Genomic DNA, 26,966 nt, shown 5'->3' with positions numbered 1-26,966 from the left:
CTGCACAAGTTGAAGGATAATGCATCTCATGCTCCGTCCATGAAGCAGGTCAATCTGGTGCCTGGCATTGGACCAATTTATTGTTGACTCCCTGAAACATATTTAGACAAAGTGTGATGAATATATACACATTCCCTTCAGAAGTGGTTTTAATGTTGACATTAAACTACATGGAATCTCCTCTTCATTGACATCTGAAACAAGCATTTAAGGTCTAACAAATTTCAGCAGCACATTCCTAACATGTCTGCAGCTAAATATTTACTAAAACTTTATCTATTAATTTATTATTGTCCATCTGGGGGCAGCACTACTGGCTGCTAACAAATACAAAAACAAAACAATAAACTGAATGACACTAGAACTGATGACTGATGGGAATAGCAGAGTAAATATGTGGGTGTGTTACATCACCACCACACTGTTGTGTTAGGATTGTAAACCCAGTTGGTCTAAATTGGGGAACATCATTGTTATGCATAGATGATTATAGCAGTGAGACAGGAAGTCAACCTCTGATGTACCCATCAGACTCTGTGTCTATTTAGATCGTTTGCTGACATTTTAATTGCTATGCCATGTGTGCAATTACAGAACTGTGCTGTCTGGGCAGGTGTTAGTCTCTGAATGTCCATCCTGTGTTAGATAGATCAATAATAATAATGTATGAATGGACTGACTGTAGCAAAACAATGTGCCAAGTAAATTTTTTAACAAACAAGTATAAATTAGTTGTATCTTATCATATTGTGTAAGGGTTCATGTTCTTTTCCAAACTTTCCAACTTCATAGCAGACCTGACTACTCTGACTTGGGATGAATTTGGCTTTAATGAAAAGACCCCTGACAGTGTGCAAGGGAAGAGATTACCACCATCAGTCGGAGTCCCAGACAGACAGATCCATGCTTCTGTTTCCCTGTGACACCCTGGCAGGGTGCCACACAGCCAAAGTCAAGGCTGCCACACAACATTAAAGCTGAACCCACGCACCCTGAAACACATCAGAAGACACCCAGGGCCCATCGTATATCGACCGAGGATCAACACTTGAGATGAGAATCTTGCTCATAATCAGTGTTTGCCTTGCCTTGATACCGCTGTGATCAAAACAGTGATAACACGGGCGCTGAATATCACATGAGTGTTATTTGAACATCTGTGAGCTGTATCTTTGAGTTTTATCTTTAAACTCCAGTCCTCTAGAGCACAAATTCACCTTTAAAGTAATTTATTCCTCTTCCGTGGATCACTCAGTAAACACGGTGTTACGTTTACACTTCCCTGTTTAAATACAATGAAATTTGATGGAGGAAATATGCCCAACCATATAAAACAAAAGTCCTATACCTTCAATTTTATTGTTTTAGAATCAGAGTGTAATTCCTTTAAACCTTGAGAGATCGAAGGTAAAACACCGGCTTCATATAAAGAAATGGAATATAAATTTCATGAGGTTGTGGCGTGCACTCATAGGTGTGTCCTCTCACCCAGTGGGTTGATGGGTAATGTTAAAGGCTGTAGCTATATATACTTCCCGTATGGGGAACATGTGCCAGTTCTTCCTCACTACTGAATAAACGACAGTAAACAGTACCTGCGTCTCTGCCTTTCCTTGTCATGCCACAAGGTGACCATAAAACACAATGCTAAATTGTGTCTTTAGAGTATTCTAGTTCAATTAGTGCTCCCTGAACCTTTTAAAAAGGAGAAAAAACTACTGTAAACAACCAAGAAAATAAACTTTAATGTAAAAGCAGAAATGAAAAAAGAAAAATATATGATCACATGCTGCCCAGTCACAATGTTTAGTCCAGACTTGGCGCAAGAGTGTCAATCTTTAGTTCATGAGGTTGTTGAAATGTTTATTTGAAAACCCAGAAGGCAAAACCATGAGGATTGGATAAAGTGCTGCAGTGAAAGTGCATATGAGGGTTTTGTTTGTGCACAGCAGTCATTACATGTTTTGAGTTTGGTTATGTGTATTAAACTGTGTCCTGACCTGCTAATGGAGACAAATGTTCCCTTTAATTTATTACCAATGTCATTTGTCCTCAATGCAAATTTGAAAAATTGAATTGGTTAATTAAACCTTCTATTATGTTGAAAAGGGTTTGCACCCTGCCAGCCACCTCAGTGCTCAGTCTAATGTGCATGGCACAAGTGCATTAATTCTGCGTCCAAATCCTCTTTTTGGAGAAGAATGGTCTCGGTGCCTGATGGATGGTTGGAAAGGGTTGTACTTAGTCCCCGAAATTAATCATGCACAAGTGACAGAGAGCAGTGCTAAGCCTGACATGAAGTGCCATTTGATCCACTGTTATATGGCTCAATTATACTTGTTTTTATAGGAATTTTAAAAAGCAAAGTTATCAAAATGTGTTTTATTGTAAGTGCTCGACAATGCTCAAACAAAATGAAGCCTTTCATCACAGAAAACATTTAACATCACACAATATAAACCTTAGAAATGGTTCAGATTTGACAAGAACACCTTATGAGGGTTAAAGATATAAGTTGAATATGTGTTCTCTGCGGAATGACAAAACTTCATCTAGGCCAATGGTCACATAATTTCATGAAGTTTAGCACTTTCCACTGCATGTGGTTAATTTCAGAGATAGATTGACCTCTTTGAAAACAGTGACCTTTACTTGACCTTTTATCTAATGAATTTAGGAGAAGGGTCTTGCCAAACGGCTCACTGCTGTCTTGACTTAATACAACATATGAGATGAATTCTAGTCTGGCTTCCGTCACAGTCATTTCACTGGAACAGCTCCTCTCACAGTCTCCAGTGACATAATAGTGTCCTCTGATGTGGGTAAATGCTATATTTTGGTGCTGCTGGATATCAGTGTAGCTTTCCAGACTGTACATCATAGCATCCCGATTAGTAGGTCCAGGCAGTGGTCTACTGTTTTTTAGTGTCTCTTGGTCCCTCTGAAACTGCTGCCCTCTCCTGTGGTGTGCCCCAGGATTCTATCTTTGGTCCAACACTAAATGGTCTGTATGTTTCCCTCAAAGATAATATAATTAAAGGCCTCTCTTCTCACTGTTATACTGATCATAGTCTGCTTTATATGTCTTTTCCAAAGGATTAGCTCAATACCATAATGGCCTAGACTGCTAATAACTTTCTAAGGCTACAAATAAGACTGAGATGCCAATTATTGCTCCAGATTGCATAACTTTCAAGGTTATTCAATCTATTGGGTCGGTTCTTCAGATGTACAGCCTATTCCTAGAAACTGCTGTGTCTTTTATCAGGCTCTGCACTTTAATCATCATATTAACTTGTACCTACTTTGACAAGTCATCTCTGGACCATCTGCAAATGGCCAAAAAGGCTGCTGCAAGACTGTGGATCAGGTCCAACAGGACTCCACACATCACACCCATCCTATTGTCTCTACGTTGGTTTGCCACCAGGTTCAGAAATCATTTCAAGGTAGCCAACTTGTTTTGACTAATAGAGCCCTACATGGCCAGGCACCTCTAACTTGCTCTGCCCTTGTATGACCAGTAGATAATTAAGGATGTGTAACTGGTCGTCCCTTTATCCTTAACTAAATACAAATGATCCATCCATTCATTAATCCATCCATCCATCATGAATGAAAGGTCACCAGTGAGTCAATACAAAATGTGATAGTCCAATTTATTTGAACTGACCTTTGTCTCACCTTGTCTGCTGCAGTGTTTGGAATCTTGCAGGATTTAAATCTCTTTCTATTGCAAATATATACTGCTTATGGTGTGATTTGATGATTTTAGTTTTGTCAAGCACTTTATCAAATAAACTCCACCTCCTTTTGTCACCATATTTTACAACAACTAAAGTATTTTGTTTTACTTTGAGGGTTGGGAAATAGCACTCGTCCGATCTTTATTAATATCTAAATAACATTATTCCTCTTGATAGCTGAATCCCCTTCTTGCATCAATTGTTTTATCATGAAGTACACAATTAACATTAAAACTCTTTGTTTGGTACTCAAATATTGAATGTGACTTAGTTTTAATTAACCACATTACCAGATAACGTTATTAAAGCTATCATGTCACTACATCAGCGTTAGTGTTTAATTTACTTTCTAAATTATATGGTATTTTCTGATAAAGTGAAGTTTGGTCTTCACATGGATTTCAAAGAAAACCTTCATAGTTTTGATGAAAATATAAAGTGTAATTGCCTCAATGTAAATGTGATGGCAGTTGTTTAAAGAGGGATGATTCTATTCATCTCCTCCATTTTCCTCAGTCAGTGTTAGAACTTTTATCTTACAATCAAAGCTTGCTTCTTTTAAAAAAAGTCTTTCCTGAAAGAAGCCCGTAGTTCTTTAAGGTCAGAGAGAAATTGAATGAATAATTCATTTCTATCTGACAAGTCAGGTGAACTGAGGAATTGAGAAGGAAAAAAGTTATTTTAATTTGCCATCCTGACTCTGTTCTGTATCACTCCCTGTGAAGCCTAATTTGAAGGCCGCCAAAGCTAAGAGCAAGCAACAGATCAACTGCAGCTGCTGTGGTTGTGTGGTGTGAGACGCCTCACAGCAGCAGCAGAGGACACTGTGATGGCAAAGCACTGCCTAGTTGATGCATCAGTTGGTTTTAAACCAACTCGGCTTCATTGTTGTTCACCACAGTTTTTATTATTGTGTCAAAGTGGTTTGGATAGACCCTTGACAAGCAGAATTCAAAGCAAGCCAGAAGAAAAAGCAGAGAAGTAAACAGAATCCAATACAGTGTCAGATAAGAGTTATAGAGAGGTTGCATGAGCAGCACTCACCACATGAACAGGCTGCTGCGCCCGTCTGTCAGTCTGAAGTGAGAAGTCATAAATGTTACCAAAGGGAATGGAAGGGGGAAGGGGGAGGTGTGTTCTTATAGCTAAGAACCAAGCTCTATCATCACCTTAATCAAACAAATGTATGTATTAGACTAAATATGTTTGCTGTTTTTCAGTGTGAATTACTAGCAATCGCTGGCAACTGTGGAGTTAAAAAAAAAGGATCCTCCAACAGAACCACACTCAGCGTGAGCGGCCATCTGCCTCAACCCATTTGGATGAGTGGAGAAAAATGGGGGAGCGAGGAGAGAACATCAGAAATGCAATACAATAAACCATGTTGGAAAGTTCCCTTCAGCCCTACAAGTCTTTCCATCTTTACTTCTGTGTGGAACTGGTAGAGACCAAAACCAGAGCTAAAAGGAGTGATTTGATTTACATTCGACAGGAGGCCAGAAACTTAACTCAGCTTCAAATGCAGTTTTTCAGATAAAGCAATATTACCATAAAAGTTGTCTAACAGACAATATATCAATGTCAGTGCTATACTATACGCATAATTACAACATTTTGTGGCATTGTTAAAAACTAAAATATTTTGCTGTGACCTTGACCGCATGATAATGAGTACTGAAGGATTTCTTTTTCTTCGAATTGTTTGCAGTTAGTTTGTTTCATGTAATTTTAAAGGTGATCACAGTCATATGTTACCCCTGGTTAACTATATGATGAAAAACTGCATGTCTCTGTGAGGTGGGTTTGATTAAGCAGAAAGATTGTGGAAGATGGCATTGCATACAACAAAGAGTAAATGGCCCTGTATGTATTATTGGGAGGATTTATTGGATGCCATGATTGATTTCCTACCTGTGATTTAGAATAATTAGTATCCCACTTAGTTGTGTAAAGTAACATTTACAGTAATTAATAAAAAAAATACACTTACACTTACTCTCTCCTGCACTATCATGATCAATTATGAGGTGATTAAATAAATTTGAAATAGCTAAATGAATGCAATTAGAAGATTCTACCTTCAACTTTGTACCGTGAATACTCTAATAATGACTCGATATCCTCTCTTACATAAGTGGATGAGTATACGACTGTTAACAATAAATATTTCTCTAGGTATAGATTAAGTTGCGCATGAGAGTGAAGGTCTCATGTATTTCTGTGACAGTGGAGAGGGAAACATAGCAGAGGTCAACTGGAGCTGTCTTCAAGTGCTGAGGTGCTTCATGTTCTGCAGGAAAGGAAAAAACACACATTGGTTGAGAAATCTGACTTGGCTTCTGATATTCTCTTTGCTGCCAGAGTGGACAGAAAGAGTAGGGCCAGGAGCCAGAGGCATTTCCCGTCGTGAGCACAGTCCAGCTGTTCGGAGATTCTGCTACTTTGATGACTTATTTGTTAGTGTGCTCTGTCTTTCTGTCTTTACAGAATATGTTCAGCCTAAATTCTTCAGCTCAAGACGGGGAGTCAGGTCCTACCTTTCAATAAAGCTCACATGTATTGATTAGAGTGTATTGACTAACTATATACACTAGGCATGTTGTATGTATTGGTTTAGCTTCCAGACCAGTGCAGAGAACGTGCCCTTTGATGGGTTTCAGACTTGAGAGATCTGACTTGACCATTCACTCAGTGCCAGCACCAACTGCAGAGAATTCCCTTTAAAATTATTTTCATAATGTCCTCGAGTTGATCTGGCGCTGTGCGAGTGAGCCCGGATGCCACACGCCGTGCCAGAACCGAAGGATTGAAGTTTGGCTGTTCGTGTGTCTCCGCTGCCATGTCTTTGAGGAACAAAACAAGCCATTCAGAGGCAGCATTGTGCCTGCCAGAGTCAGAACCCTTGTAACTTCAAATGACCCCTCAGTAAACACGGCCAGCTCTTCATTTTTGTTTACTCATGGTTTGTATATTACCACCATAATCATATGTTGTGTGTTTTTGTATTGCTCATAGTGGGCATTGCCAAATCTCTGTGTGCAAGAATGACTTAGAAAAAAGAAACCTTGCCAAATAACAAGGAAATGCTTGTGTCAAGATATATGAGCCCATTAGGACAGATGGCGGCACTTTAATTAAGGCCAAAAATTGCATATGTGAAAAGTGCATGCCCCTCAAACATCAGACTAACTTGAATTTGGACCGAAAAGTCCAGCTCAACATCCTCGACCATAAAGAGTCTTGGACCAGCACCAGTGGAGATAGCTTTGCCTCCATTTTTAATTTGCTTCACTAATCTGTCTTGCTGATTGCTACCAGACTGTCTGCAGAGGATCCTTGGACCGAGTATATATTTTTCCTGGACGAGAATGTTTTTAGTCAGCCAAGTCTTTATTGCTTTTTTTTTTAACAGGAATTCCAGCTTAAACATAAAAACAAGTGAAACTTCCATTGTTAGACGCAGAGATTACTCTCCATCCGTCAGCTGAGTAAGTCTGTATTTTGTTTGTCAGATCATCCCAAAAAACTCACACTTGACACTGCAGTTCCTCTGGCTTTATGCAATATACAGTACCTGTCAAGTCTGAAATTGATGGTATGAGCTGTTGTTGAGGAAATCGAAGGACAGACAGACAGGCAGATAGTTCTCGATTTATTGGTGGGACGTGAGACAGTAAAGTTTTAAAAAAGTTGACTGAACTAAAACAACACAACACAAGCTCCGCAGGCCAACTGAATTGACGGCCCCGAAAGTCTCGCCCTGAAGCACGACTGTTTTACAAAATACCAGCAAACCGACGAGAGGATAGGCCTCATAAATCAAAGTCTTTCTTGAGGTGTTCTATTCTCATCTCAGACACAGCTACTACATCACAGAGAAGTTTCCTTTCAAACAATAGTCCTGGAGAAGTTGATGGTGTTTGGAAAGCCTCGCTCTCACCTCTCTGGCGTTCTCTCTGGAAAACTGCATGCAAATCCATTAACTGACAGCTCCCAGTGTTTGTGGTAAAAATAACAGTTTGATTTTTTCTTTTCCACGGGTGTGATGTCCTTGTTCCTCTCTGACACTGTTTGAACTGTGGTTGAAGCCAAGTACTGTCCAAGTGATTAACGACTTGCATGCTTTCACTCGCACACGCTCTGCATATCCGAGCTCACACACACACACACACACACACACACACACACACACACACACACAAACACTGCGACACACTTTGTTCAGAGGGGGGGATGGCGTCATCCTCTATCGGATACATCACAGACACTTTAGGTTGTGTGAAGTTCACCTTAAATTGTTCTGTCTCTCACTTCCGTGCAGATTAGCAGTCTGCACTGCAAGGTTATCAGCATGCACACATACATACTAATACACACATTTTAACACCACTGACACACATGCAAGCCACATTTGGCATTTAAATATACTGTTTTAACATGTCTCACCTTGCACTGTCACTATGGGTCTGCAATCTGTTTTCTTCAAGGGAACAATTTGTCTCTGTCTCTCACACTTGTGCACGCACACTAACACTGGTTGATACTTGACACGATGAACTTGTTACAGTCATCTAAAAGAAAAATTGAAATGCTCACCAACACATTAAGGTGATACAAACCAAAATGCACTTTGCTTTCCACAATCCTTCCACAGCACACGGTAAATTAAACTCTATTGTAACCAAGTCAATATTTTCTCTTCTATCATCATTAATGAAAACAGCGTACCTTTGCAGTGATTGATATTGCCTTTCATTATGACTGTTGAACACCTAATCAATTCTACAAACCTACAGGTAGATAAATAACTTCCTCTCAAGGTGCCGCTTGCAGATAGCTCAATAATTGTGGCTGTGGAAATACCTCCACGCATTGCAGTTTGGTTTCCACCTTTCTACCGTCACATTTCAAGCTTGATTCGCTGTCAAATCTACTTTGACAAGCTGAGAATCCGAGAAATCCCCTTGCCAGCATTATGGGTCACGCACAAATGCCGGTGGACTGCTGGTACCTGCGGTTAAAAAGGGAAAAGAAAAAGCCTCCGTCTTGTTTTTCTCTTTTCTCAGGATTACATTTGATCATGTGTCAGAGGTTGTGCAGCAATAGAAACCTTCACAAGTTAATTATAGATATTCAAAAACAGTTAACTCCTCTGTCTGCCCTGAGAGCTCAGCTTGTTAGCTGCAGTTTTCTGCGTGGGTGCTTTATCCTCATTGTGCACGTGTCCTGTGCATGTCTCGTGTGTGTTTGTCTGTTCAGAGACCCAATTGGTCCTTGCACGGTTTATCCTGAGTGGGTTCAAGAAGACAGGACTTGGCACCGATTTGCTATCTTTTCCCCTACAAACCGTTTAGCTTGAAGGACTTTTCCCTCTGACTGAACAAAGTTCTTATGGAAGGCGACAAGAGCATGTGGCCGGCACAGGGTGATTTCCCGTTTCACTGTCACTTTAAAGTGATATGCTACATGTCCCACAGTCAATTCCCCAGTACCTGTGACAGAGAGAAATTGGCTGGGCAGAGGCCCCGCAAAATGGGTTTTCCAGTTGATGTGAGCAAGACCACCAAAGCAAGTCACATCGAGGGGGAATCAAAATCAGGAGGAGTTTAGATCGCCTTAAACAGTAATGGTGGTCCGGTGACTTACTGGCACATACTGTTGAAGTGTGCCGATGCTATCAACAGGCACAGGTGATGTTACTGGCCTGGAAAGATAAGTTCATTATCTCCTCTTTGTCATGATAACCTCTTACATCCAACAGCCTGACAAACTGTGTGTTTGACCCTGATAGCAACAGCTGATCTGAGCTGTTCAGCGTGTTTCTAGCATGGAGTGTGTATTTGTACCCCTCACTTGTGTTACCAGTGCACTTCCTGTTCTAAGCACGCCTGGTTGGAATGGGCTGTTTGTTTGGCCCTTGTGAATGCTGGTTGCAGCTTTCTTTTTGAAACTGGATAAAGTGAGAAGTGCAGTAATTGAGCCGTGTCAGGTTAAGACAGACAAGGGACCCAGCAGTGTTCGCTGAAGCTCGACTCAGTACTCAGAACCCTGAACTGGCAAATCAGTTGCTGTTGCCCTTGTCGTGAACGCGCTGTTTGATTGATCGACAACATCAGTTGCAGTCTCAGAACAGCGCCGGCTCAACTCAGTGCAGGGCAACATTGATTAAAAACAAATAACCAGTACATGTTCAGTGTGATGGATTAAATATTTTAAAAAGTTTTGGAAAGTTGATTTTCATTGTGCATTAAAATGGATGAACATTAGTGCATGCTTGGGAATAAGAGATCCATCTTTCCAAAATGGTCGGCAGTAATGCAGCTGTCAGTGAAGAAGACATATGAAACACTAGTTTATTTAAGATGCAGATTCAACCTTGCTTACAGGTTTAGTAAACATGCCCTCAGGCATGACTGTAAATCAGCAGCAACTATGTGTTTATAGGTGATTTCTAGATACAGCGCTGTTGAGTTAAGCAAAACCATGTGAGAAAACTGCGTGTGGTATATTGTTTTAATGATCTGAAAAACCCTCTAGTCCTTGTTTGTGCCAGAGGCTAATTTACTCCCGCACAGAGTTGGAAGTTTTGCAACAGCGGCATTGTTTCTTTTGTTATTAAACCACCACTGTGATGAAATTGCATTCTTGTTTATTTTCTACTGTCAGCTGAGTATTCAAGTATGATTATTAGCTCCAAGCTCCCCTTCGCTCTCTCTCATAGATCTGAGCAGAAGAGGGCTAAGGAGTACAGGGAGGATTTCAAGCCCAGAGAAAACACATTTCTCTGCCGCCTGTTCCCTCCTTCTCCCTCTCATCCCTTTTCTTAGTCACGGTTGCCTTGCATTATCTGCTGGAGCTGTTGCTCTGAAGAACAAGACCCCCCTCCCCACCCCCCACCCCTCTCTCTTTCTCTCTAGCTTTTCCATCCTTGCCTCTACCTCCCCACTCTCCCAACCCACCCTCCTCATCGCCTTGCAAAGAGGAGAAAGCAATTAAAAGGGATTCTGCTAGATTGCCTGTGTTTATACCATCTCAGAGAAGAGAAGGTTCCTGGGCTATTATGATAATAACACATTGCTGGATCATTATTCGGAGTCTCTCTGTGCTCAGAGGAGGCGACTCACACGAGCAGCCGCACATGGCAGCATTTGAGGGCATGAGGGCTTTTTTATTACGACCACAGTCTGTCAAGTTATATGAAGCTTTGCTGTTGTTCTATCTCTCCCTTTCCTCCTTTTCCTCCCTTTCCTCCCTTTCCTCCCATCCTTCTGAGACCTAGGTTAGATAAACAGGTTCCTGTTGTGGGCAGTCAAAGAATCACTATTAATCACTCAATCTGACTGTTAAAAAGCTTTTTATTGACATGCTGTTAATTCACTCGCCTGTAAATAAATAGGACTACATTATGGAGACAAACGCTTATTATTTAGTACAAGTAAAATGACTTATTCACTCCCCCTGCTGTTGGTGTAATAAATACTACATCAAAAATGACAATTAGGTTAATATATGCATGACAGAGCATTGATAGTAAATTATACATACGGATCCATTAGTTAAGTATATTCTCAGACAGCTGTGAATTGTTAAAGCTGTTTATCATTAGGGGTTGCTTTCTCTGTGATCTATGGTATTTGTAAGTGTTTTTACAAAAAGAGAGAACGAGCAAAAACAGCATTTTGTTTTATGTTTGTCTAATCTCTTATGACTATGACACCAACCTGTCATTTCGGTCAAAGCTAAGCTAATACTTGTTGGATATTAATCTTTAGGTTATCTGCTTGGTATAAATTCAGATCACAGTGTATCTTTTTTGTTTGCTGCAGTGAGTTTAACAGCGGGGCCTAATAGCCCTTCAGTGGCTGTGCCTTGCCGCATGAGTAACTTAATGAATAAATCAATGAGTCAATAAATATTCAAATATCATCATACATTGTGATCTGGACGAGATTCCAAAGTAAATTTACTGCAACAGCCTCCCTGTCACGAGGGACCGTTTGGGGGCACAGTGGATACCCAGATCAACATCTACACGTCAAAGTCAGTTAGGGTCGCTGTTTCTTTGCTCTTTGATCAGTAGGCAGATGCCAGCTGAGCATAAAGTGAGTAATTAAAGACCAGTTTAAGGACCTGACAGAGTCCAAACCTTTTACATCTGCCGTATGTGCCGAGGTGGTTTTTAACAGCAGTTAGCCTTGCAAGGGCTCATGGGACCACTTGAAGCGATGATTTATCCTTGACGCTAAGTGCTATGTACAACCTTTGTAACAGCAGTGATATTAATACCAAGTTTGTGAAGCACAGTATGAAATAGCTCTGGAACCGGCTGATTATGATTACACCCCATGGTAAGAACGGAGTTAGGGAAGTATAATAACATGTTTCAGGATTGTGACATGCTCTGTGTCGCCATGACTACACTATCAATTGTTGCTGTAGTCGTGCAGAGGGAGCTCTCTTTTTTTGCACAGACACATTTTCATGAGGGATGCAACCAAATAAGCAGTGCAGAGACATGGCTATAGTTTACATGTGAACACTGGATTCATTAGAGCTGTCTCCTTTCCTTTCTTGTCTCTCTCTAGATTGCAAGGCCTGGAAAGGTTTTTAAACCCTCAGCTTCTAAGAATGAGTAAACACTACTTTATAGCCATATTTAGAACAATTCTTTCCAATTAAGAGATAAGACATTTTCCTCCAAGCTCTGGATGGGGCTCATTTGGAAGAGGCACAGTCAGGACTTACTTAGAATTCAAATCTGGGTTGTTTGGTCACTGTCTATCGAATCGAAATTGAACCACACCCACCGGAGATTGATGCGGCTGATAACTTGTAAATTGAGCATTAAACTCTCATGATAATACCTAAAAGTGTTTATTTTACTTCTAAATATCTGATTTTAATGAAGAAACATTTTGAAAGTGCCTTTGAATAATAAACGTAGAATAAACGTAACACAGAATATGATATCAGGCCATTGTTTGTGACCCGAGGTAATATCAAAATGTGAATATTTAATAATTGAACACACTCACTGTCAATCTTAATCTGTGGTTTGCTTGAGATATGCTAATCGAATGTCCTCCTTTTCCTATTCCCTTATATTACTTGAGTGATATATGCATTTTAAATGATAGCTATAGCTTCACCAATTGAATGTAAAATTTCATACAAGAGAATAGCTGTCATTCTTTCAGCCTCTCCTCCTGCACTGGCATGTAAATTAGCTTTTCCATCGGAAGCAACAAATCACAAAAGACCTCTCTGACCTTTTCATTTGACATGGCAGGTGTCAATCTTGTATTTGATGTGCTGAATCCCAGACCACTGCTGCTTAACCTTTAAAGTCCAGCCTGCAAAAATGGTGGACTTTTTTAGATGCAGCATCTAATAGCCTCCCTCACAGCCTGCTTAATAAGGCTGCGCTTTAGAAATTAGCCCACAAGGGAGAAATGCTAATTAGTCTGGCAAAAGGCTATAAGAACCTATTCTCACATAGGAAATGATGATGAAACAACCTGCGCCCCGAGCTCTGATTCACACCATCATTATTTAAGATACATCTTCAGTTCAAAGTGCTGCCTTCAAGATGAAAAAGATTACGAACAAGTGAAGGTTGCAAAGCTCTTGACTTATGTTTGTGTGCTTTTCCGGAACATTTCTAGAGCTACACCAGATGTGTTTGGAATCTATGTTGCTCAGATGTAGTGCAGGTTTTATGCTTTGTACAATATAAGAAGCTTTTCCCCGAGATCCATAAACAGCTTGCCGGACCAACAAATTCAAATAAGCCTATTTCATTTCAGACAGAATTTATGATGCTGCATTTCATTTCACAGCCTAAATAGAGGCAGTCAACTCTGGAGTATTTTAGAAGTTATGTATATATATATTTTTTTTTTTTTTCCTCTTGCCGGTGCTCTCGTTCAGTGGATCATCAACTGATTCACCTCTTTCTGCCTGTAATGCACCGGAGCAGAACACAGTGATGGCACAACAGGTAATTGTGGAGAGCAGAGAAATGAGCCCTTGGTTCCACAGTGTCACACTTGGAGACAAGGCCCTCATGTGACGTCCTGCAATAATAAGAGCAGGATGTGTATTAAAAGAGGGATTGCAAATGTCAGCCATGAGAGAAAAAAGGTTGCCGCTCTACAGACAGTAATTGTGGCTTAATGAATATAATTTGCAGCTGAAAGAGGCACGAGGCTTACATTAGTAATAATATATCTCTCCCTATACTTAAGCCCTTCTATCCACTTCAAACACAGATATAGGCAGCGACATAGAGATAAATCCTGATTTAATGACATACAATCAATTAAAATAGCACTTCTGTAAGGTGCAGTTATTATACTATAATAATATAGCATTCACAAAAAAGAAATGTGATGTTTTTAAGTGTTCCTCTTATTTTTTTTGCGTCTCCTACAAGCACTGATTGACAATCTTGCTGTCGAGTGTGACTACCGCTGTATGCGGGAGTGATAAGAGGCTGGGGAGAAGGAGAATGAGTGAAGAGAGGAGAGTTAGAGAAGAAGGAGTATAAGGTGAGAGTGAAGGAGGAAGACAGAGAGGGGAGAAGGGCAATGACAGACAGACAAGAGCAGGAACAAAACAGCAGAAAGAGAGGGAAGGAGAACGACCGTGACAAAAGGAGGAGGACGTGACAGAGAGGAAGAACAGTTCCTCTCGGGAGATTTAACAGCAGCATCCTGCCCTTGCCATAGATCCTCCTGCCTACGTCTCAATGAGGCGCCATCTGTCATGGGCTTGTTACATCTAACCCCTTCTCCGTCACACTCCCACCCTGCTTAAAAAACTCTACACAGAAGGGGGGGGGGAGTGAGCAGACGTTGTCACATTGACTCTAAAATAAGGATAAACGGGTCAAAGTGAAAATAGACTGACAGGAGAGGTGTCAGGGCTCCTGCACTGCTGTCGTGTACAATATGAACTCTGATCAGCAGTTAGATGTTAGCTAACACCGGTGCATGTTTTTCCTCTCCTCTGCCCGACGGCTGCCGTGAAGCGATTTAACATCTTGCACTTCACAGCCGAGCCGAGTCCAACGTCGGCGTGGAACATCTTCAGAAACTTTGCAAAGCTCGACGAAGCTCACAGAAACTCGACAGCCTTGGCAAGTGCGAAGCCTTAGAGGGGGGAAATCGCACCTGTGCCAAGCAAATATGAATCAAGCCGACCTGCACATTTCTGAGTTGTTTGTAACCGTTTTTGATTAATGTCTGCTGGCCAAGTCTCAAAACAATCATTCCTGCCCTGATTAATGGCTTGCTCCAAGCACTGGTGCGTGCCAAACAAGATGGGCTTCATGATGGGGGCTGTCGGAGGGCTTTGAATCAAAGAGGCAAAACCAACTGTTTATTTGGGTCTATAATGCAATTACATCACCAGGGATTTCCCTACAGGGTTTGTCTTTAGGGAGGTGAATGATGAGGGTAATAATTGAGATTATTGAAATAACTAAACGCAGGTTTTGAAGAAGTTAAAGGGTTGTGACAGCTCTGCTCACACTCTTTGGATCTTATTGCGAAAGATTGAGAAACAATAGAACATTTTGAGAGACAGGTGTCTTTTCCGTTTCATGCAGGGCCTCTGTCGGGCCCACGGGGGGGGGGGGCTCCTCCTGTTCATGACAGCTTTGTTTAGATCACTGTTAATGAAAGGAGGCATTTTACTGCCTTCGACATATCACACTCATCATTGCTCCTTTTAAATGCTCCATTAAACGTGCAAATTGGAATTTGATTAACCAGCTCCGAACACTTTGCATCTGCCTTTTGAAATCACAATAATGAACATAACCTGTCCACCAACAATTCACCAAGGAATAATGGAGATTTGAGATGCTGGTTGTCAAATTAACACTGTCACGTCCATAAACACACATGCAGGTAGAGCTAAAATACATTCACCCCTCTCTGTGATTTCAAATAATGTAACTTGCCGACTTACTTTGTGTTGAAGTGTTAAATTGATTTGATATTTGCAGGGGAAAACATTTAGGTTTTGACAACATCTATACCACAGCGTTTGTATAAATAAAGGCATCAACTCCACTATGGATGCGTCAGGTTTCCACGCAGTTTTTGAGCGGCTCATACGGAGTAGTTTGGAAAAGCAGTTGGCCCCATTGTGGTTTCAAAGTCCAGGCCTGCACTTTAGTCTGGAGGGGCAGATATGGAGATATTTGGAAACGATGAAGTAGACACTCACAACTGTGCCGACTGAGTCTTTTCAGTAACAAAGTCGAAGTAGGCTTTGATGATTTGTCAGGCTCCAATGACCCCTTTTGAAAAAGAAAAAAACATGCATTAGCAGTAAGCTGAGATCTGCAACCCTGATATCTTACAAGAAACCCACTTAGGGTCATATTTATTAGTTTCTGTTAAAGGCTGAATGTACAAGTATAAATATACACAAAGAAAGGCAGTTATGCAACTTTATCTTTTCAATGCACAATATTCACATTAACATCAATTCATATTTACAGCACCTGTTCAATGCACAATATTTAGCTTTTCAGTTCAACAGAAGTGCTGGAGTGCTTATATTTTGAAATGCCTACAGAAAGTGTTGCAACCATTTATGTTTGGGACATAATTTCAACAGATACACAATTCGAACTTTCTCTGTTTATTCTTCTGTGAAACACAAGTGTATCTTTCTATGACACAAAAATATTTACAACACACGAAAAAAAAAGAGAACTATATAACAGGAGCCAGAACAGAAAAGGTTTTAACATACGTCCGCAACCTAACATCGCGCTTTCATATTTAGGAAGACGACACATGCGCTTCTCATCTTGACAAACTTTACAGGTCAGATTCCCAAAGTTTCTGAAAGTTTATTCCCGAAATCCAACCTAAATGAGATTTCTTCATCCAATTTACATTTTCTTTTCTTTATTTCATTATACTTACACTTAAAAAATAAATCTCAAATTATCCTTCATGTTTTATTTCTAATTTTTACGTTTCAAAGTAAAAGCACTCCAGCGTTTCACTCTCTGAATCCATTCGTTATGTTCTACGGTTCTAACGAGGCTTTGATTGTTAGTGACAGCCCGGAAGATGCTAGTCTTCATACCGTAGTGTCCTGGTGTTTAATTCAATTTAGTTAAATTTGTTCGTTTTGCCTTTGACCTTTATCGATTGATGAAGCATGTTGACTCCTTTGGTGAAAAGTTTTTCTGATTCTGTCTGTATGGCAGGTTGGGTATTTGCTCCATACACATAAATCTCCAAAAACACATGCATGCACACAGATATACCTTAGTCACAGAGGGCACCCAGTGAATATCGGGATAAAAAGGAGTAAAGGAGGAAGAAGGGTAATACGATGGAGGATATAGGTGATGATGGTGCAGGGCAGAACAAGGCAGAAGCACTGTAAGAAATGCAGGGTGCAAATGTTGTGTTAAGGAGTGAGAGGTGTCAAAGAGACAAAAACGGAGAGAAAAGAGGAAGCTAGATGAGGAGAACAGGGTATTGGTGGCGATAGCGGGTGGTGTGGCTGCTCTGTCAGTCTTGGCACATCGTTCCTCTCATTACAGTTTCCCTCCCTGGCTCCAGCCTGCTCTTTGGTCCTCCCCCACGGCTAGCCCTGGAGCAGGGATCCATCCAGCCCAGCCCTCCTGTCAACACAAGCCCAGCTCAGCAGCTCTGGCCCAGTCATCTGTCAGCCCACACAGTCCCCTGTCAGCCATAGCCTATTGGCCAGTCCGTATTGGCACAGCGAAGCGGGGCAGAAAGGAGTATAATATAGCGCAGCAGGGCATCCATCAACAAAGCTCCAGGTAAAACAGTACAGGACAGCAACCCAGGCATCCATCACAAGCTAGACCCTGCGTAATCCCAGCCCTGGTCTCTGAAGGGACTGATAAACAACAGTGCCACTTTGTACAAAAAGTAAGTTTAAAAAGGCTTCTTGTTTACAAGCATCAGCAAATATTTGCTTGAATTTACAAGCTTTTTTCATGTTAGCTGCGACTCTGTATTCTACAGAGGATTATGGGCTTCAAGAGGATTCTGGAGAGGATTGCAGACACGACGCTGCTGTGGTGATTAAAAAGTGCTGATTTTTTGCCAAATGTTCAAATAAATAAAGTCACGCTGGCTAAATAACACAGCTGAGATAGTGCATCATTGTGAGGGCTGCAGCCAGTTAATGGGATGGATTTTCATTACCAGTTGATCAACCGTGGCTCGCTTTTCCAATCAAATCTAATTCCCTGCAAGCGACTTGTTGAACGAATCTCAGATCAGACCAGCCAGAGAGAGCAAAGTTTTTATTTTCTCAGTCTGGTCCAGCAGGCCCCGATACAGCCCAAGGAACCTGTCCCTGTGAGGCCACACCTGGACAGCTACCCTGCTGGAAGGAAGAGCTAATGGGAGACTGCTCTGACGAGTGATAGGAGCTTCTCCACTTTCTGGGCCAATACTCTTTAGTGAGAAATAACGACTTCTGATGCCTGAGCTACACTCTGTGCAAAAGGTTGCTGGGACCCTCTGGAGACCTGAGCATGCAGTTCAAGAGAAAACAGGCAAAATGGAAGGCAAGAGGCAGCAGAGAAACCCAATCTGTAGCACGGATCAATGAATACCTCCCTGGATTTTCATTCCATGCCGTCCACTTCTGTTCTCGAGTGTTGATGAAGAGATGAAAGAGGAGAACAGACCAACATAGTAGAATGAGGAGGAATGGGGTGAAAGGGATATGAGGTGATAGAAGGGCTAGAGAAAGGAGGAGGTGTGGAGGAGGTGCAAGGCAAAGGTGTGAGGAGATGAGAGGAGAAGAGATCAGGCGGGGGAAGATGAGAACATTCGGAGCAGCTGAATAAGGCTCAGAGTGTGATTGCATGTACAGCACCAAGTATTTTGTTCTTATTTATGTATTTGCTTTGACCCATATGGAGCAGCATATGGTGACCACTAACTGAGACCAGGTTCTACAATTAGGAACATTTGAATGATTTATAGTACAACTTAACTGTATTCATCCAAGATGCTCGAAAACGTGATGCTTTGGATATTCCAAACTCACAGTATGGGATAATTCACAGATAAAACAACTCATCTCACTTTGACAGATATTAACGAATTGGGAGGAAACAAATATTTCTTCTTTTATTTCACTATATTTGACTCTTCCTTTGTGACCTGCAAGTTGACATTTGCCTCAAGATCTTGGCTTGGCAGCTGCCTCAAGACTGTGGGAAAACTTGAAAGGCTGCTTTGGAATTACTTTCAAAGTTTTTCTGGCAGAACATTTTTTGTAGGTGGACCGTTCCAGAATTTATTTTTATGTTAGAACTTTTTGTTCAGAAGCTCAACACATTTCAAAATCTCACAGTAGAACAAATGTCACTGGTGTTGGGTCATTAATTATTTTTTTAATGGTTCTATTTGGCAATGTCATTGGTGAGTCGGTGGGTCCTCAATTTTGGTCGAGGCCATAATATATTAACTTCCATTGAATTGATTGGCATGACATTTGGCACAGACATTCATTCTGTTCACAATTGCATTGCTGATCCTCTTTGGGTGACTTGTCTCCTGATGTCGCCTGATGGTCAAAGTTTTCACTAATTCAATGAATATGTACATGATACTATAGATTGCCAAATATTTTTTTTACAGACATTCACACCTCGGGATAACCCGTAAAACTTTGTTGAAGCCTTAACTTTCCATCTTGCACTACCACCAAGTCGAAACTTCGCTTTTTCAAATAGTCTGGATCCTGCAACACTAATAACAAGCGCAGGAGCCTGAGCTGTACCTTTGTATTTAGCATTAATCAGAAAATGGTTGCATGTCAACACACTACATTAAGATATTGAACAAGATAAAGCATTAAAACTGCAACACATTCACATTGTAATTTGTTGCATGTGGAGGTAAATACAAACCTGATTCATGCTATAGCGCCTCCTAGCTAATATATTCAGACAAGCATCTGCATTTTAGAACTTGCTTGGACCATGAGAGCACAGTGCTGTTTAGACTGAAGCCAGGCAAACATTGTAGAGGTGGCAATAACAAGGCTGCATGAGATGTACGTCAACAGTATCTAAGATGTGTTTTAAATGACACAATATTCTTAAACACCTCTTCCCAAGTGGCTCATATGAGATACCCGTCTATCAGAGACTCTTGTTGTCTAGGATGAGTTTAAAGCAGCATTACCAGGAGGCGAGAGAGCTGATTAAATACATGACAGCACATTTCCTTCTTACTAGCTTACAGGTGGCACTGTACCTAGGCACAGTGCGATGGTAATACTATCATTGCTTTGGTCTGCACAGTCATATTTTATATTTGAGAAATTATTAATATACAATGGAAAATTTGTGTAGGCGAGGTATTAATGCAAAATACACTCTCTTTCAATTACCACCTGTGGAAAATGTAATTTTCAAGTTCTTATTTAATCTCCATAACCTGAGCCCTGAAGGCAGAGTTAGTGAAACATCAGTTTGTTAAGCCTGAGATGAGGCAAACTTTGGAATTTCCATTTCTGAAAGTGCGATGACTTATCTTTACCAACGTTACCTGTTTTATGATCAATGATTCATCTGAGGCAGGAATCGCTCTCACATTCAGATATTACCTAAGCCTCGTGGCTTCAGCCCAAAGAATAGAATCTTTTCACTGCCTGTCAGCATCACACTGAGACTGTGGACATTTAGACAACTTGTCATGTAGTCAGGCAGTTCCTTTGTTCTGAAACATTTAATTCCACTTAATTAGAAAATAATCTGTGAGAATAATATTCTTGCTGGTGTGACTTGTCATAATGAGGTAACACCTCTGTTTCAGCCTGTCTAGCACACCTACATTTTCAATATTTCACTGCTGCCTCTGTGCTTTTTAAAGAGCTCCACTGGATCGAATGTAGACTGCTCTTTATTTACCCATTGCCATAATGAATCCTGGGCTCCATTGCTGGTAGACTTTTATTAATTTACCACCATGTAAGCAATTAGGCAATATCTTAAGGGTTGATTAAACTAACTGATCAGCTGTTCTGGAGCCTAAAATGTACTGGGTCAAATCAGAATTTAGGGTCAAGGTCCAATACCGATATGATAATTATTAAAAATAAACTGATGTGGTTTAACTTTATATTTTCTTCTACTACTACTGCTTCAAAATGTGACATTGTCAACAGTATGCATTCTGATTGGTAACATGTCTACATGCCAGGAAGGGAAATTATGGAAAATTTGACCTTGGTCTGACAAATTAAAAGTCCCGTCGCTGATGTAAAAGTTTGCATATCTCCGTATACAGGTTATAAATATATGTCACTGCCGTGTGTAAAGGTTTTTAAACTCAGAGTTTGTTAAACCTACTTTTCCTATTTCCCTATTGGGAGTTTGCATTCTCCAAATGTTTCAGTGGTGAATTCTGCCAATGGCTGCTTTTAAGTACCTCACATTTTACACAGGTTGACCACTGATGAGTTTAAAATCTTAAACATTTTCTTTTCCACATTTCCAAATAAAAAATCAGCACTTGCCCTCTTCATAGCAGAAAGTAGCACTTTGAGAGGCACCTTTCTGTCGTCAATGTTTAGGATTATGTCCCTGAGATCAGTAACAGGACCTGACATGGTGGCCAAGTATGAGATCTACGCGAATACCACAAGTTAGTGATGACAAATCAGTTATAAGGTGCATAACTATTACATTTCTATATTTCAATCATATTTCCATCTTCAACTGTCCTGCTTTTTCCCCCCCCCTCTTCTTGGTCACTTCAAAAAGGTAGGAGACGATGGGTGATAAGTTACAAAAGCAAGAAAGCTCAGTGAAAAAACAAGCTGCATCCATTTAGTCAGCCAGTTTATTACCTCACTGAAACCCGTGAAACCTGTCACTGTGTCTATATGCCTCATGTTGTGCAATATCATCTATAAAAGATTTTTGTTTTTGCTGAGGAAACCTAAACAACTCTGAAAAACAAACATTTGATCAAAGGGATATTTCATGTTTAAGTGTGTTTTGTGGACATTTATACACATTTCCACTGAACTCAAACTGATGTTTTTGTAGCTCTGAAAGCTCTGAGATCTTGTCTTGAATATAAAAATAAAGTTCTGAAGGTTTGAATATATAACTTGCATGAACCGTGCACCACAGGGGGCCAGCATTCTTGAGTGATTAGGAGAGGTCAGGCATGAGATGAATGAATTGGAATTATTTGTGTCAGACTACATTCTGGTTGTCCAGATATTTCCTCTGAACATTTTTGCAGGATGAATATAGTTTGTATGGATGTTTATAGTTTGTAGGATGCTTTTGGATCCCATTTATGAATTGGAAGAGAGAGAGAGATAGAGTCAATAAAAACAGTAGTTGCTCTGGGCTCCACACAAAGGGAAGGGAAATCAACAAGGATTCAAGCTGTGAGGACAAGCCCTCAACAAATCTGACATCCAGCTTCCACTGGGTAAAAGGCCGGGGTGACGGCACCAACACTTTTGTGCATCACCCAGGGTCACCTGCCAGAGACAGACTCACCACACTGCCTTGTAATCTACTCCCTTGTAGCCCAACACACTGCAAAGCAGCGTGCACAGCCAGGGCTTGGGGAGTCGCCAGGATTTGCATGTGAGGCACAGCCACTGTCGGCTTGCATTACAGCTGATATCCATTCTCATTGATTCTGACGTCTTTTCACATTTACATTTATTCATTAGGCAGACGCTCCGCTCTCTTCCCTCCTGCGCAAGATGTCTTCGCTCGAGCTTACTTGGCTTAATGCTCTGACAGCGCTCAACAAGACGTAAACAAGAGGATACCGGTGTCCTTTCTCCTTCATAGGAATAAGCGCACGGTTAAAGCGGTTGCGTTTAACGGAGACAGGAAGGAAGGCAGATTCAAAGGAGAATAAGAGAGGGAGGGTAAAAGTACAATAGCAGAACAACAGCAGAGCAGCTTGAGAGGGAGGAGTTAAGAATGCAAGAGGGAACGATTTTCCTCCACTTTTCTTTTGAAACCTCAGGCTACGTGGAATGCTGAATTGTCTTATTAAGTTGACTAACTTTGAAGTTGTTGGTCAGCAGTATCATATATAACACTAGCTTGTGTTGCAATATACTTGGTCCATTGTATCAAGATACGATTGTGTATTAACACAACCCTTACTAAAAACAACGTTTTAATGACTGGACCTCATGGCAGCGTGTGCAGAGCGTGACTGGTCTGCTGGGTTCGACATGAGGTTTCTGGCATGACCCCCTCAAACCAAAGTAGCCTATGTACTCAACTAAATACCAAAACTCTTCGGTATGAAGTCGTCCAGTCCTGGAATAACAATAATAACCTTATTATACGTGGAGAAAATGGGCAAGCTGACTCTTGTAGAGCAGCACGGCTCATACGCATGAGACCCGGGTCACGTTGTCAGTGTCGGATAGTAAAAAAGTAAGACTTTCCCACAGCCTGAATACTCTGTGTCGCTGCATCAGTCCTGCTACTGTCGACAAAACTCCACTTTCTTCTTATAAAATACCACATCATGAAATGAAAGAAGTGCAAAGTCCCTTGCGCACCTTTTAACTCCGCACCCCCCATAATGAGAAAACAAGTTATATATTTCTTTGTTTCCTTCTCCTAACCTCAATCATTCTTGTTGTCCCCACAGGTGTTACGTTGATGACAAAGTGTCCAAGGTGGCCTGGCTCAATCGATCCAACATCATCTTTGCCGGCCAGGACAAATGGTCCTTGGACCCCAGAGTGGATCTGGTCACTAAAGGACAGCTGGAGTACAGCCTGCGCATACAGAAGGTAATGTGGACCACAGTGGGTAAAGACTAAACTGGGCTGTTCCACTTACAAAAGGGTTAAAAATATGTTTTTAACTTTCAAGAATCCTATTCAGCAATATTGACACATGACCTTAAACTGCGCAATTTGATCCAAATGTATTCCTTTTAAAGAGCAGGAGATATGCTGCTTAAATTTATCCATTCATTAATTCATTTATTTATGAGCAGATTTTATCGAAGGCCCTTTAGCTGGGCTTCATTCTCAAGTTTTGCTTTAACATCTACTCTGTGCTCTCAAGACATTGATGTTTTAATATAAAAATCTGTGCAAGCATAAAGTGACATTTTGAGAAACATGATTGTGTACCCATGTAATATGAAGCTGGAACCAGGGTGCTAAGATAAATGTGACACAAAGACTAGAAGCATCTGTAAGCAGCTAAGACGTTCATATTTAATGGACAGAATTCAAGATTGGTATCGATCTAAGCATTTAACTTTCAGCAAGAAATGTCAACGTATTCCTTAAATTTGAATCACACCAAAACGGATGCAGTAAATCAATGATCCTGAAATGTGTAGACGATTTGTGTAGGTCAACTGCAATCTTTTCACATGGGCAGATAATATCTTCTGATATAAGACCACATGGCTTCTTCCAATATTTCTGTAAAGCCTTCAGGGATTTTAGTTTTTTTAAATTAGGTAGAAACGTTCATTTGGACTCAAAGATAAACTGACTAGATTATGGTGGTCAATGGTCAACATCATCCTGACCTCACTAAACACAGCTCTGCCTAATGAACACAATCTATCTGAAATATATCAAAGGAATTGCCTCAACGTTGCCACAAATGTTCAATTGGACTCACAAATTAGCTAATTAGAATTTGGATGTCAAAGGTCACTGTGACCACGAAAAGCATTTTTGACCATAAATGAAAAGTTCAAGATTGCTGAATTTCAAACTTCTGTTCACAGTGGAGAATAAAATCATTGAGTCGATGAGCCTCAGTTGCCCTAAATTGAATATATGAGTTTAGTCCAAAATGCCTTTATCGACAGAGAGGATTATTGCATGCACACAAACAATTAAATCTACAAGCATCTCAGTGTTAAACCAAATGGCAGATAACAAGTCTGGGTTACTAGAAGTCATGTCAAGATTGATATTATCTTCCTAAGAATGGAGACACCAAAGTCTTATCCCAATGGTAGAACTTCTGCATAAAACATAGAGCAAAGGAATTAAAATATACATGTCACAAATACCCAGACAATACCTCTTAATACCTTTTATGTAATTGTGAGCGCAATAGCTCAGAAACTACCGGGGGGGGGGATTTTCATTAAGTCCTGTTCATTTGGACTCGAGGAGAAATTGGATAGATTTTGACATTGTGACCTCACAACATATGTCTTTGCCCTTAACTCAAAAATCCACACACTAATTATGACAAAAATAATCTTAATACACTGTTATTAAAAAATCTTCAAAGTGTTCACTAATGTCTCATATGAGTCTGGATAGACTGTTTGGTAGCAGCATAAAACAACGAGCTTTCTACTGCGAGGCATAGAAAGCAAACAAAAAAATGAATACAGGCCTAATATGAATATTGGTGCAGTTTATACAATTACAAATGTAAACACTTTCAAGTTTAAACCACAGCTGCAAAGTAAGATGTATAGTATAAATAGTAGCAAACAGCAAAGTTATGCTTTTCTGGTAAGTACCAGGGAACAAACTCCATGTTTTTGTCTTCTTAATTGTCCCAGATGTATCCACACTGTGTGGAAAACAGTGAAGCATAGTCCAAATGAGGAACAAATTGCTGTTAAGAGTGTGAACTGATTCACAAAGGGAAAAAAAATTAAGCATAAAAGGATTATATATCATCACCAATTAAAAAAAGTTTAATATACCACAAATTCATTTTCTATGTTGTATTTTTAGGGAATATATAGCTGCATGGATTACATTTCAAGTTTTTTCTATCTGTAGTGTAGGAGGTGTTGAAATTTGCAGAACTTTGACGCCAGAGACAAAGTAGTTAGGCTTAAGCTGTAATTATTCCTTCTCCAGGGTGCACACACAACACATGTACACAGGTACTCATTCACACGTGTAGGAAGCATTATCGCGTTTGGCAAAGCACTATTTCAAGAAAAAATAGAACCAATCAGAAAAATGGAAAACAATTGAACCCTGTGACGATTAAAACAAACCACCACATCCATCTAGTTTCATAAACATGGACACAGGACAAGGACAAGATAGGCAACAATATCAAAGACAAATCCATTTCCTATCTTCTGTTAGAAGATCAGCTATGGAAGTGCTATCAGTCAAATTTGTATTTGTATAGCCTATATTCACAAATCACAATTTGTCTCATAGGGCTTTAACAAGGTGTGACATCCTCTGACCTTAACCCTCAACAGGAAAAACTGCTAAAAAACAACCTCAGAGAGAGCCACATGTGAAGGATCCCTCTCCCAGGACGGACAGAGGTGCAATATATGCCTAGTGTAAGGAAGAACATCAGAAAAATAAGAGTATTTACACCATTGATTAGAAGAAACAATTTTTAGCATAATGGAAGGTAATTGAATAGATGGATTATTGTCAGCAATGGTATCTGTATCTGAGTAGACATATTGTATATCGAGCAGTCTCGTCGTAATTATAGTCCACAATCAGCAGCCACCACACGGTATAACCCTTACCCTCCAATATAGCAGCATAACTAAGAGCAGGTCCAAGAAAAGCCTGGATCAGCTCCAACTATAAGCTTTATCATAAAGGAAGGTGTTAAGCTACTCTTAAATGTACAGATGGTTTCTGCCTCCCGACCTGAGAGTAGGAGATGATTCCACAGGAGAGGAGCTTGACAGCTGCAAGCTCTGGATCCCACTCTGCTTTTAGAGAGTTTAGAGACGACAAGTAAGCCTGAACCATTACCACCTGAAATGTTCACCCCATCTGTGAAAGAAAAGAAGAGAATCTCCCCAACCAGAGATTAGATAAACCAATTTTGCTGATACACGTGTGTGTGTGTGTGTGTGTATGTGTGTGTGTGTGTGTGTGTGTGTGTCTGCCAACCTCTGTAAAGTACATTCATGTGTTTTCTGCACAGAAGCATAATTCGAATTTAGGACAATAAAATCACTTTGGTCAGAATAGTGAGAAGTTCCAGTTTAGGTAAACCCACTGAGTCGCATCCTTCAATCACAAATACATTACACTAGCATGTTTTTTGTGGTTTTGGTGCTGATAAAGCAGATTTTGGTAATTTCTTAGTACGGCCACTCTCAGATAAATGTGAATAATTCAACATTTTATGAGAATTCAGTCATATTACAACTAGGATAAAATCTCAATATAGCAAGACTAAAGTTATAGTTTTTAGCG

General features: G+C 40.4%; 1 protein-coding gene across 1 annotated transcript in view; it reads left to right on the top strand.

Annotated features, from left to right (window-relative positions):
• lsamp (limbic system associated membrane protein) overlaps nucleotides 1-26,966 on the top strand; it is a 200,735-nt gene that overhangs the window by 104,140 nt on the left and 69,629 nt on the right. The window contains exon 2 of the mRNA XM_061073695.1: nucleotides 23,426-23,570. Within this exon, the coding sequence (XP_060929678.1) occupies nucleotides 23,426-23,570 (145 nt within the window). The remainder of the gene's footprint in view (nucleotides 1-23,425; nucleotides 23,571-26,966) is intronic.

The sequence above is a fragment of the Limanda limanda genome, chromosome 6, assembly GCF_963576545.1.
Source record: "Limanda limanda chromosome 6, fLimLim1.1, whole genome shotgun sequence".
NCBI lineage: Eukaryota > Metazoa > Chordata > Actinopteri > Pleuronectiformes > Pleuronectidae > Limanda > Limanda limanda.
The sequence above is the reverse complement of the archived record's forward strand: the minus strand, read 5'-3'. Positions and strand labels throughout refer to the sequence as shown.